This window comes from Monopterus albus, unplaced genomic scaffold (assembly GCF_001952655.1).
Source record: "Monopterus albus unplaced genomic scaffold, M_albus_1.0 scaffold170.1, whole genome shotgun sequence".
NCBI lineage: Eukaryota > Metazoa > Chordata > Actinopteri > Synbranchiformes > Synbranchidae > Monopterus > Monopterus albus.
Window position 1 is genome coordinate 661,628 of NW_018128050.1, and position 13,234 is coordinate 674,861.

The 13,234-nt window shown below is 43.9% G+C and overlaps 1 protein-coding gene across 2 annotated transcripts in view; it reads right to left on the reverse strand.

Annotated features, from left to right (window-relative positions):
- LOC109969122 (carbohydrate sulfotransferase 8) overlaps positions 1-13,234 on the reverse strand; it is a 36,688-nt gene that overhangs the window by 12,609 nt on the left and 10,845 nt on the right. Inside the window, exons 2-3 of one of the 2 annotated variants that reach the window (XM_020615800.1) lie at positions 8,546-8,733; positions 8,041-8,252 (exon numbers count right to left, since the gene is read on the reverse strand). In XM_020615800.1, the coding sequence (XP_020471456.1) occupies positions 8,041-8,227 (187 nt within the window). In that variant the 5' untranslated portion in view covers positions 8,228-8,252; positions 8,546-8,733. The remainder of the gene's footprint in view (positions 1-8,040; positions 8,253-8,545; positions 8,734-13,234) is intronic. The other variant, XM_020615799.1, reaches the window with a different exon arrangement.

The following is a 13,234-nucleotide window of genomic DNA, read 5'->3' on the forward strand; positions in this document are numbered from 1 at the left end:
GAAGTGTCAGGGGTAAAAACTAAAAAGAACCCACACTAAATGGGTGAAATCACGGATACTACAGCCAAAGAACTCACCGACGGCCGACCACAAGCCCGTGACACACCAAGCCAAAGACAGACATTTGCCCAGATCTGAGATTCAAGTCCCAGGACAGTGGAGGTGAAGGGATTTCACCTGGTGTTCACAGCACTGAAGAATTCTTTCAACTAAGCTCCATTTAGTTTATCATATGTCATTATTGTGGTGGCAATTTTTATGATAGTACCCTTTTAGTGGTTATTTACCTTGTAATCCATTACTACATGTATATCACATGATCGTAAACCTTTGCATGCCCTTGTGAGAGAGAAAAACCAGATGAGGCCTGAGAGCTGGTATCCCATAGTAAATAACCTCCTGTTTGACTTATCTGTTTGAGCATCTGTTTTCTGTTATAGTATGCTGGGTATAAGAAGGGCAGTCACATTCTGTTCCCTGTAACAGACTGTATTAGACACTCTCACTGAGCTTCAAAAGATATTTTTTCCACAACATTATGCTCAGCAGAAGGGAGGGGGAGCTGTCTATGTGTCAGAAACTTAGATTTAATTGTACATATTAAAATGTGGTTTTTAACTCTATACTAACCTTTACACTGAAACAACATGGCCCCAGAACACAGCCAGTTTGTTGTGTTCAGGTATCACTGTTCTGTTAAAACACCTTCAACAACATGAGCCACAAATCACGTAAGAGAACACAAACTAGTGTTCTAGACCTCGTCTGCTTCTCCCTGCACTTATGCATGTCCCTGTAGGGCTACATGCGTCTCAGTCTGTTTGCTGGGGAATATTTGGACAGGTTGTTATCAGACAGATCTCGTGCCCTGAAAACAAAAACACAGCAACAAAACAAGTCAGGCACAGCGAAGCAGAGGGAGCGTATTATAGCTCTGCCCGAGAGAACAAGTGTTGTTTACAGGTTGACTTATACAAACTGATCTGCCTCAGTCTAATCAGCTGATGCAGTTACAACAGTGCATCACAATACAACTCCCACTGCCACAACGGATCCATCTAAGCCCGCACCAAACTGAACACCACCACTGTGAGTCCTGCTGCCACATTTCTTCTTTCTACAGCAACTAACACCTCCACACACTGCAACTACACATTCAGTACGACAGTTTGTGCAGCCAGCTGTGTGTGGACACACCGTTAACATTACAGCAGAGCGAATCACATCCCAGTAGGTCCGACTCCTCATCGAGGTGGCCGTCTCTATGCTCTCCTAAGTCAGCAGATATCTTTGAAGAGAACACCTGGACAGGTTTGTATCCTCCCACCTGCTCAGCTCTGCCTGAGCTTTTTATATTTAGGAGATTGTTTTCATCCTGCATGAAGCTCAGAGGAACCAGGGTCCTCCTCTGTCACTTCGCTCTACCAAAGCTCCTTTCACACTCTGTAAGGTGAAAGGGAGGTAGGCGTTGTAAAAAACAACAGGAAGTTAATCACTGAGTCAAATATCTGCATCAGAAATCACCCTCAGAGCCAAGTCCAATCTGAACAGACCCTCCATAATTCCAGGTAGAAATCAGAGGAAAAGCTTCTACAAAACTGGAATGAAAACCTTCATGTTTAGTTTCCTTCGGTCTCTGATCTAATCTCAAAGTTGCCTTTTGCCCTTACAGACATAATCAGACAAATTCAACGCAGCTGCTGCAGCTTCTTTAGTAGATATGTCATCCAAAGCAACCTGTTCTTCTCTGCTCAAAAGATCAAAGCCTCTGAATTAGTCCTTTTCTTTAAGTAGAGACTTCTTGAAGTAGAAGTCTCAGGTTGGGACTGGAGCCAAAAACCTGGATCTACACCTCACTAACTCTGTTTGTGGGAACTGTAGTTAGTGCACAATCATCCTCCACAAAGGGCTAAGAAAGAATAATGATAAAATGAGGATTTTTTTCATGTCACACTGACAATATTTTTTGCCATTTGTAGTTGCTGTGGGCGCACAGTGTCACTCTCAAACTCCTATGATCCATCTGTCTGCACTGAGAACATGAGTCAGGGAGAGATCGGTGAGGAAAGCATGAACCAAGCTTTGGAATAAAACCTTCTCTCTACATTTGGCTGCTTTTGATCTTGTACCTGCCACATCCTCCTCCGTGTCAACCTGCAGCAGATGCTCCCACATTTCAAACATGGTTTATTTACACCGGCACCATCTGAATGCACTATATCAGGTAGTTAGCCTGAAGTTTCTACTGCGCTCTGGCTGGAAACAGAGAAGTGGAAGCTGATGTGTTTAATGAGCTGTCAGATCATTTCCACATGCAGCTCATAGATACAGACACTGTCAGTTGACCACTGTTGGTCAGTGCGAGTCAGTGTGAAAGGATCTGGACAAAGTGCCTCTTGGTTTTACTTCATTTTGGAAACATCAGCTGTTTATGCATCTTAACTGGATACTGTTTACAGTTAACAGTCTGTTTATGCTGTTTGCAACACAGATGGAATAGTTTTTTCTCTGTTGATAAAGATGCTGTAATCTCATGAAGACTTTTACCTGGCAAGTTATTTCGACCAGCACTTACCTGTCACACGAGTGACTAGTAGTTATAAGACAAGCAGAGGAAGTCAGGATTTTTACAAACCTAACCAAGTAGTTTTTGTTCCTAAGCTGTTTCAGTGCTTAAACCAAATCGTAAAGTATTTGTGACTGTTCCCATGGCAACAAAGATCTGGTAAGCTGATGTACATTGCCGTTTATATTGGCAGAGATGGTGCTGTTGCATCTGCCAGAGTAGGAGTGCCGTTTCAGGAGACCCTCCTGTAGGTGGTGTCAGGGGGGCAGGACAGACTGCCTGTATGGGGCATTCAGTCCTTTTCACAGATTAAATCTACAGGTTATTAATAATAAAAGTAAGCATCAGCTGAAGCGCTCCCTCAGTGATCCAGTGTGAAGCCTGTGTCAGCAGGCTACAGTCCAGTGTTTTCAGAGCTGGGAGAGAGGCCCCTCGCCCATAGGTACTGTCCGCCTGATTAGTTTGCATGCAGCTCAGTGCAGGGGCAGAGAGGACTGAACTCGCCTGCTGGCATCTCAATGTTCTTCTTTTCCCGTCTGTTGCTGTGGGCGTCCTCAGACAATATGAAGACTGGGGCATCAGCAGTCTGCTGCTGGATGTGAGCTCATGATCACTGGCTGTAGGCAGGAGAAGGGCTCAATCCTACTCTTTATATTTCCTCATAATAACAAGACATTATGACATCTATTTCCAAGTGGATCCAGTTTCTATGCGGACTTAATATTTCATATTCAAGGAGACGTGTGCCCCGGTTGCAACACATCAGCAGAGGACCTGACCTTATGCAGATGATAAAGATGCTGGCAAAGACAGAAGGAAACGCTGCCTCCTGATTACCAACGAGATGCAGCGACTGGAAGGTGGGCGAAGGTCAGAGACGCTCAGCTTCTTCATAGCATCCTGCCGCACAGAAGACCTTGACCTTGGGTCAGTGCTGACTCACAACACTGTGTGTGCTGACAGCAGCCCCGGTGCACCAGGTGAGACAGCAATATTACCTGGGTGTTTTAAACAGCACCAGTAGACAGGCCATTACAGAGCAACAGCAATGTTTTTCAACCACTATCCTGTCAGTGGATCCTCTGTATTAGCACCATATGCCAACAGGAATCTGTGTGATTATGTGTAGAGTGGACAAACCAGTGGGCTTGGAGCTGAGAGCCACAGACAGGAAGTCAGAATGACAGACTAACACGCTGCTGGATCTGACTGTGGGATTTGAGAAATGTAGACCAACACCAGACCAGAGTTCAGTGTGTGGGTGTTGTTGCATAAAGCTTCAATGGGATTACCAGGTGAAAACTGATGAGGGTCCAGAACAAGGTCCAAGCTGCTTAGAGCTTCACATGTATCTGTTTGACCATCAGCTGAAGCAACCAGAGCCACATCAAGAACACAGACAAAGCTCATTACTGCTGATGTTTTCCAGTTCTGCCTGCTGGTCAACAGAGCGCTGACACAGGGTGACGTTGACGTGTAAATATTTTACATCAGAGATACACAATTCACATAAAATGCAGCTCAGATGTAACTCAATGAGACAACTCTGTCTTTCTCTCTGATGTCTGTGTCGATGTGTGTCATGTCTTGTAAACAGATGTCCACTGGGAGACACATGGAGAGAGAGAGCAGAAGCAATGCGTAGCATTAGCCCGGCGAGCTAGCGGTCAGTAATGGATCCCCCAAAGACTCAGGGTAGGCCGGTACACTGTTGAAACTTTACGGGCTTGTTAAACCTCCAGCTTTCCTCCACAGCTCCTTCTCGAAGGCCAGTAATGAAACACACCGGGTTTATCTGCTAAATGCTGATGCAGACACTTTATTTGATGCTGCAGTGTGTGTTTTGCCCCTAAACCTCTATATATTCTATACACGTTGTCACTGTGACAGTCTGTGCTGACCTGTTGCTGCTGTCAGAGTAGAGCACGTCTTTCCAAATTTATATTGTTGAAGAAATGACTGAAATGTAGACGTGCTCTCTGGCTGGGTTGGTGTCTGGGCTCAGTCGAGTTGGGGTCTGATATTTGATATTAAAAGGAAAATTCCATCAAGGTGAGCAGCACAGTCCTTCTTCTCCAATGAACCTTATTTTAAACATTTACCTTCTGGATTGTCTGTTTTGATTAAGTGCACTGAGGATTATTTTATTTATTTAATTATTGATCATTCTGTGGAATACTCTTAATTACTACATTAGTTTTTTTTTTGGTCTGTAAATAGTGAAATTATGATTTCTTCAAACGGCTTGTTTCACTATGTACGACCGACGTCACAAAACCCACTCAGACTGCAACCTGAAATAGAAAAATAAAATAAAATCAAAATGGCAACAGAAAGCTGAAACCACCAACAGTTTGCTTAAAAATAGATGCCAATTAATTTGCTGTCTATTGTTTTATTGTCACATGTCTAAACCGTGCAGGATTTGACTTCTGACGCCAGCTAACCACACAGCTGCGTGTTCATCTGCAGACTTCTGTCCGTCTCTGTTTAAGGAACCCTGCAGATCTAAAATGTGAAATATCCACAGTAATACTTCCTCCAAGTGGTGATGAGAGAAAACAGAAGGATTCCTTGCAGGAAAATGAGTATTTGATAAATCTCAGAGCCCACTCACTAAAGCAAAGCTAAATCTGTGTTTAGGAGGAGTGATAAAATACCCTGAGCCTGCTGTGAGCTGCTCTCAGAGTCTTACATCACAGTAGAGAGTCCCAGCAGTAACAGAGGTGTAAAAGCAGCCACATGGAGTTAAAGGTGGAGGTTAAGCTGTAATGAAACAAAGCCTTCAATGCTCCACAGCCCAGAGAGATTTTTGATCCCTCTTCAAAAAGAAAAACTCCCACACACTGATTTTTGACTCTCATTTTAAAGCAACCATGCCTTCATCTTGAATTCACAGCTGCCATGGTTACCTGTCCAAACCTCCGCCATGTAACTCGCATTCACGGCACCGCGGAGAACACACACGTCAAGACGTTCAAACTCTTACCACCATGTCATGCAAGGGAAAGCACAAATTTATCAGCTATATCATTTGTATTGATAAATGTATCATTTGTCATGTTCTCTAATTCTAGCTAAGACAAGGTAGTACCTGTACTGTAAATGTGTACCACCAGTCAGTGTTAATCATTAGACGACCACAGGATATGAACCGAACCTTTACAAAACCACCCAAACCACACACAGCAAGGCAACACAACTGCAAAGAGACACCAAGCACCCACAAACAGACAAAAAACAACCGCAAAGACAATCAAAATCACCTCAGAGAGACTCAAAACCAACACAGAGAGACTCCCACCAACCGAATAATGTGGGCATCACTCCTGTTATTTATCCTGGAATAAACAGCCCCCTCCTGGCAGACCCAGAGAACATTAATTAAAGTGCACTGTTCAAATCAGGCTGAGGCGTGCGGTGACATGTTTGTGTTTGGACTGAAATAGGCCGCACATCTCACATGTCACACACCCGCAGCCAAACTTTCAAACTGCATTAGCTCACTTAAGGGAGGAAATTGAATCTGCAGCACACGGAGGGAGCTCTGAGATAATTTAATGTGCTTTCCCTCGCAGAGCTCGTCTCGCCTGAATGCAGACATGCTGACGCTTCTTTTCACCACAGCTTTAAAGAAAAGCACAGTTTAAAAGTAAGTTATCTTTTATTGGAAGCTGCCGAAGTTTTTACAATGTGTATATTGTCTGTGGTGGCAGTGATATCACTGGGACCAGTTTCACTTCAGTTATTTTTATTTAAATTAGAAATCAAACTCTGAACCTGGCAGAAGCTGCAGGGTTAAAGCAGTTTTTGGTTTCTTCTTTGTGTACTCTGAAGCAGTATTTACCTGAATCACTGTGAGGCATCACAGTAAGACATCTGTAGGCTCAAAAGTATCAATACTGCAGTGGAAAAATACTCCAATACAAGCCGAGCTCCTGCCTTTGAAACCCTACACAACCATTATCATGCAACTGAAGTATCAGCAGTAAAAGTACACTAGTATCCTCAGCTCTGTGTAAAGTATCAGTAGTAAAAGAACACAAGTATTCTCAGCTTCAAGAACTATCTGGTCATCATTATAGTTGTACTGGTCGATTAATAACTGCCACTCTAATGAAGTGAACTTCAATACATGTCTGAAAATGTAGTGAAGCAGCAGTGTCAAATAGAATAAAATATAAATAAAGTACCTCAAAACTGCACTAAGTGTAGTACTCGAGTACTTGCGGCTGTGGGGGTGGGTGCAGGATGCTGTGCTCAGAGGATTCCCTGGCGTTCGTGCGATTGATGGAGCTGCGGAGTGTGATTTGTGTTCCTGCCTCTGAACAGCACTTAAGTGTTATTAGATTATCAGACGGCACTGAGCAGAGGAGGGATCCGGTTTCACAGCTTTTACTGGGAGCCATTGATTTAATTAAACAAGCACAATCATCTGAAACAGTCTGTCAATTGTTATATCATCTTGTAATCTGGCTGTGCGTTCTTTCCACTCCGCTGAGATTATTGGCGTGCTAATCAATCAGGTTTTAGTGGCATCCGATCATTTATGAAAGAAAATACGGAGCCGAAGAAACAGCTGATCTCTCATTTTAGTTTCTGTTTGGACGGGAGGCCAGGAACCCAATATCTTAATGTGATATCTGATATGATTATGAAAGAAAAAAATCCATAGTCAGAAAGACATGAGCAAACCAAAGAGACTGGATTCACGTCGTGCTGGAATCCAAACATCCAGCAAACAAGCTTTTTATAGTCTGAAGGGCTCCGCTGTGTCGACACAGCACTGAGTGTTTGGCCGACATTTGCAGTGAAATCCTGAACCGTGAAACTGTGCTCAGGGCCGGGTTCAGGGTCACTAGTCCTGGCGATAACAAAGTGTACTGTACATCATTAATACTTCCACTGTTTAATGAATGCAAATCAAATGTTCTGATATGAGGTAATATTGATCAATAGCTGCCATCTGTCACTAGAGGGTGGATCCCCGAGCGGGGCATGTTGGGACCAGTCGGCACCCGAGGCTTTGGATTCGTTCATGCAAGTCAAACTTCAAGCAAAACACCACGTAAACTGCGTCAGGCCCAGGTCGGGTTCAGACAGAATTAGCCGACCTGATCCATACACTGTTGCTTCATGTCCTACAGTCATGGACAGACTGCCAGACACTGGATCCACCAAACTGAAATCCAACACGAGTACTGGGTGTGGTGAATCCAGACCGCCTAGTTTGCCAGACAGTGCATTAACTCTGTGACTATTTCAGGTAAATGCAATCTTCTGGTTACCTAACCAGAGGTTTAACCAGTTTGACCGTAACCATCATGTTGTCATGAGAAATGTAAACTGGCGGCAAATGGTCAACCACGACGGTTAGATTCCCAGCTGAGGGGCCTTCATATGCCAAATACAGGAAAAAAAAAACAGTCTTAAAAGGTAAACAGCAGATGTCTACAGCCAGCACCAGCACTGACCTGGGGACTGCTGTTGGACCGTCTCGGTGAGGTCCTGCAGGTGGGCGAGCAGCAGGAGAGATCCGGCTCCCAGAAGCAGGAGGAACCACAGGTAGCAGGAGAGGGAGCAGGGCGGCTTCATGGCCGCAGACAGCCACCTCCTCCGGACACACTGCGAGTCCTGCAGCCTAAACTCCGCCAGGCTCATCCCAGATCAGCCACGACCACGCCGCCTGACGACAGCAAAGGACATGCTGTTCAGAAAACATTGCACAGGGATCATTTCATATTGTCTACTGGTCTTGTACTGACTTGTGTTCATGTAGAACAGCTGCCTTTCAGTTGAACAAAACAAGATATCTGAAAATGTCACTGGGGTTCAGCAAAATTTTACATTTCATAAAATAATCAATTGAGAAAATAATAGGTATACACACAATTAGAGAAAACCAGTTTGGGAGGAAACTGAGCTGTTTGACCATTGCACACACCACCCAGTTGTTATTCTTGTGCGCATGTGGCTCACATTTCAGTTACATCTGTGCATGTGGTAGTTTAGGAGCTCAACGTTGTTCATCCCGAAGCCAGATACACTGCCCTGACACACACGGACGGGAAGCAGCGACACAACAAGGCCAGAGCTGAGTGAAGCATCCAAGCTGAGCCACTTTAACCCATGTTTTCAATATTATTTTTCCACGTGACCTTTGGGGGCTGTGTAGAAAAGGCAGGAAAAAGAAAAAAAGACATAAATCAAAGCAAATTCATCCACTTTGCAATATGGAACTGAAAATGATGACTGTTTAAAGGTTTCAAAGAGTCCAGATGGGAAGAGAAGTGCTGCAGTATTAATGTAGGAATAAAGGGTGAGGTTGCTCAGTGCTGTGAGTAGTTCATCCCACAAAGACTAAACACAACAATCTGTGTGTCTCTGTGATGATGAAGCACATTTCCACTTGATACCGGAATATCATGTTAGCATTATGCAATCTGTGGCCTGAAAGGTGCACCACACCCATTACTAAGAGACTTGAAATACTCTATTCACTTAGAAGCCTGCACCAGTGGTTTACAGAGAGAAAGTAATGCTCCAAACATCCTGGCACATGGTGCGTCCAGTGCTAAAGATGCATTAGCTAAGATTCTCAACACTGTCTGATAACCCCAGTGATGGTGGGAAAGGCTGCAGCGTCTCTCAGCTACCAGCTAACGCTAGCTTCAGACTGGAGGCTGCAAGTTCACTGTGGTGCTGTTCTATAGGCTGCTGAAGAAAGTCTCAGAACGTCCTGCTGACTACATACTCCCAGCTCCCATGAGGCCGAGCAGCTGTTTCTCTTTGAGTCAAACAGCTTCTCTCAGCAGCTGTGGCCCTGCAGCGGCTCTGGAAATAAACCAGGCAGGTACAGCACATGCAGCGACACTCACACACGTTCTTACTGGAGGCTGAGCTGACAATGTGTGAGGCAGCGGCTCGAAGGACTAATGATGAAGCTCCATTCGCTTTAACCTCAACCGGCTCAACATGCTCATTAGAAAGAGAAGTCGATGAATACATGAAGCAGATCAGCACAAACACCAGACAGTGCAGCCAGTGTTATAACGGTACAAGTTCACAGTAGGATAACCGTTTCACAGTATTACACAAATACTACTGTTATCAGCCACAACTTCCCTCAGAGGAATGACTGAGCTGGACGGCAGCACTGGACTGACCCTGAAGAATAAACTGATTTATAAAATAACAGCACATAACATGTTAAAGCATGTTAGCACCAGCAGTAGAGGACGTATTCACATCCTTTACTTAAACAAAGGTCTGTCAGAGGTTTCTTCCATTAAAGGGACTTTTTCCTCCACGCTGTCGCCAAGTACTGCTCAGGGGGGTTTGTTGGGTTTTTTCCTCTATTATAATAATAATAATAATAGTGATAATAGTAAGGTCTGGACCTGACTTTGTAAAGTGTCCTGACAAGACTTTTGTTGTGATTTGGTGCTATACAAATAAAACCGAACTGAAGTAAATATACTAATACCACTGTAAAAGTAGCCTACTCTGTTACAAAAAGTCCTGCATTAATCATTTTAAGCATTAACACAAAAATGTACTTAAAGTATTAGCAGAATACTCAATGCAGAAACATGTTACACTGTACCAGACATTATTACATCAACAGCCTGCCGCTCGTGCACTGGTGTAAAAGCAGGACTTGACTGTTGTAGCTGAATCTATGCACACTCCTGCACGTCTGAGCACTGACGTGTGTGAACTGATAACGGATTATTTAATTACAGTTATATAACATTAGAACAGTTAAATTACAGTAACAGTTTTGCCATTATTAGTATTTCTTTAACATTTTCCCATTATTTTACAAAGCATGGTCTTTTAAAAAGAATAAACTGTAAAATTACAGCAAGTGATTGTTTGTTTTTTAGGTTTTAAAATTAATGAAACTTTTACAGAGTAATTATTTGTAGTTTAGACTTAGGAACCGCATTAAACCATCTCCATTTCTAATATCTTTTAATTTCTAAGTATCTCTGGGATATTGTGGCCAGTGTGTCAGCGTTTGGTTGTCCAGTGTCTGAGATCAGACTCAGGGCGGCTGAAGGGACCTGGGGGCCCACATGACGGTCTGCTCAGCTGACGGCCCACCCGAGAGAGCCGTGCACGGCCCCGACGCACCGGTCCAGCTCGGATGCCTCTGGGCCAGCCTGTTCTCATCCACTGGACAGCCTCCCTCTTCCGTATTTGTTTTGTTGCCTCTGATTTGAGGTCAAACATCTTTTTAATCCACGAGTTGTGCACCCTTCTCCTTCCACTGAGCAGAGCAATCCTTGCACGTTTTTGTTGTAGTTTATATCCACTACTGATGCTACTAAACACAGTAGCTCACTCACTGTTCTCCTCTTCATAATTACCCAACCAGTTCCTCGGTGTGGAGTCCCTGGCTCCACCGTCTTTAGATTCTGAACAGGTGCAAACAATTCTGCGGGCCAAGACCGTGTTCATGAATCTAACTTCTCTTAGGACCTTTCTTAAGAACAACGTACGTACAAAGAAATTTAAGAGAACACTTAGGAAGATGTTGTTGAATGTGGTCACTGCCTCCGGTAGGGATGCACCGATACCGGATCATGTCAACAGCTGTTTCAGGTGTGTGTGTGCAGAGTTTGGACTCTGAGGTGGAGGAGGACGCTACACAACTTAAAGAACACCTGCATGCACCTCCCACAGCATCTCTGTCTCTCTTCCTCCCTCACCCCTCTGCTTTGGAAGAGATTTAAGAAGCAACATCTATAAAAAGACCCCATTAAGTCAGACACCATTATTTGACATTAACAAGTAATGCAGGCTGCAAAGCCCATGGGAGGATACACACCAGGAAAAACCACAAAAACACTCCACAAAAATTATGCCCACAACAAATGTGCTCTGAAAACAGCCCACAGTCATTTTTCTACCTGTGAATCTGCTGCTGCGTTCTGATGATTCAGCACTCAAGGGCAAAGAACAGCACAGACTCAAGGTGCTGCAGCGCGGCTCCTTTCTAACATGACGTGCAGGAAATACAAAACTCCTCCATACGCGTTGTTTTTACACAAACAGAGCTGATACTTGGAATCATAGCACATCCTCTGACTGCAGTCCCAGTATGGTAGGGCTGCAAGGAATCCTTCTTTCATTACCAGTTATTCCACAGAGTGTTTCCTCGATTAACTGATTTGTCTATAAAATGTCAGCAAATAGATAACACGCTGTAACAGGAGTCCAAATCGGTTTAGTGAAGAAGACAAGCAAGTAAAGATTTCTGGACCTGAAAACACACAACATTTGCAATCTGATTAACTGGTGATCAGAATATTTAGAGATGAACTGTTGATTAAATGAATGAGCATCAACAATCAGTCAGCAGACAATCTGGGTCAAGTTTGGAAATGGTGGTGATTCTGGTTAAATGTCCAAAGTTACACCATCTTTCTCTGAGCTGAACCAAGAGCTGGAAGAGTCTGAATTGGCCCAGAACTCTGCTACATGGTGCTGGAGTTAGTACAGGAGGAGGAAAACAAATCCCAAAGTCTACCCACTTAAAGGGCTCTGCCAAGCTCATCCATGGACCTCAAGTCTGACGTTGCTGTGCTGTGTAAAACTTCCAAATTAAAACGACAGGACATCCTGTTGCAAATCAAAGTAGTGGCAACTGACAAACATCTTCACTATCAATTAGCCTAGATTATTTCTTAACTAATCAAAAAATAATTAGGTTTATAACACTTAAGGAAAATGCCCATCACACAGACCTGAAGTGGAGACCTCAACCCCACCAGACTGATGCCAGTGCTCGTAACCCTGGAGGTTTGTGAGTCCAAAACAAACTATATCTAGCTATGATACTAACACAAGAAAAGCTGCAAATTCTCACATTTAACAAGCTGGAACCATCCAAAACTTTATTTTACTTATTGAATTATCATTTAAATGTGTCTAAATCAGTTGTTTATGTGCTCTACAAATAAATCTGACATGACTAAACTGTAAAGCTTAAGGAGAATAACCAGAGTGATGAGTCTGCAGCTCTCTCAGATCCTCACTGAGTCAAACATGCCTGTGACCTTTGACCCCTGTGTCGGAGTCAAGCGAGACTCTTTGGTCAGTCAAAGCGCACAAGGCTGAGGGTACCGTCATGGCCGGATTAACATGACAGATGGAGAACTCACTCAGAGATCGATGTCTGTCTGCAGCCCCGTGCGTCTGCGCCATCTGATAACCTGCAGACGAGCACTGTAATGGGACCGAGAGGCACACCATCCAACACACCTCCCTGAGCTCCTCAATGCTGAGATAGGAAATGACTGGTATTATTGAACAGCTTCCAACGTGTTGAGCTGTATCAATATTATGACTGCAGCCATCCTGCCCCTAACACACAAGCCCAGCTGGAAGCTCTAACACACTCCGAACACTCCAACTGGACTGAATTTAAACAAGAGAGGGAAGAGTGAAACATTTCAACTCTAAATTTGCAGACCCAGAAATGTCAGAAAGGCGTGCAGCTTGTGTTGAATGAGGCAGCAGGAGGAAGCAGCAATCCTGTAGAGGAGGCTGCAGAGGTTGTTCAAACAGGGTCAGAGGAAATTACACGGCAGAGCTTTTACAGAGAGAGGCTCATTCATCACAATACGCTGCCTGTTTGTCTGAGAGCTCTGCTTTAAA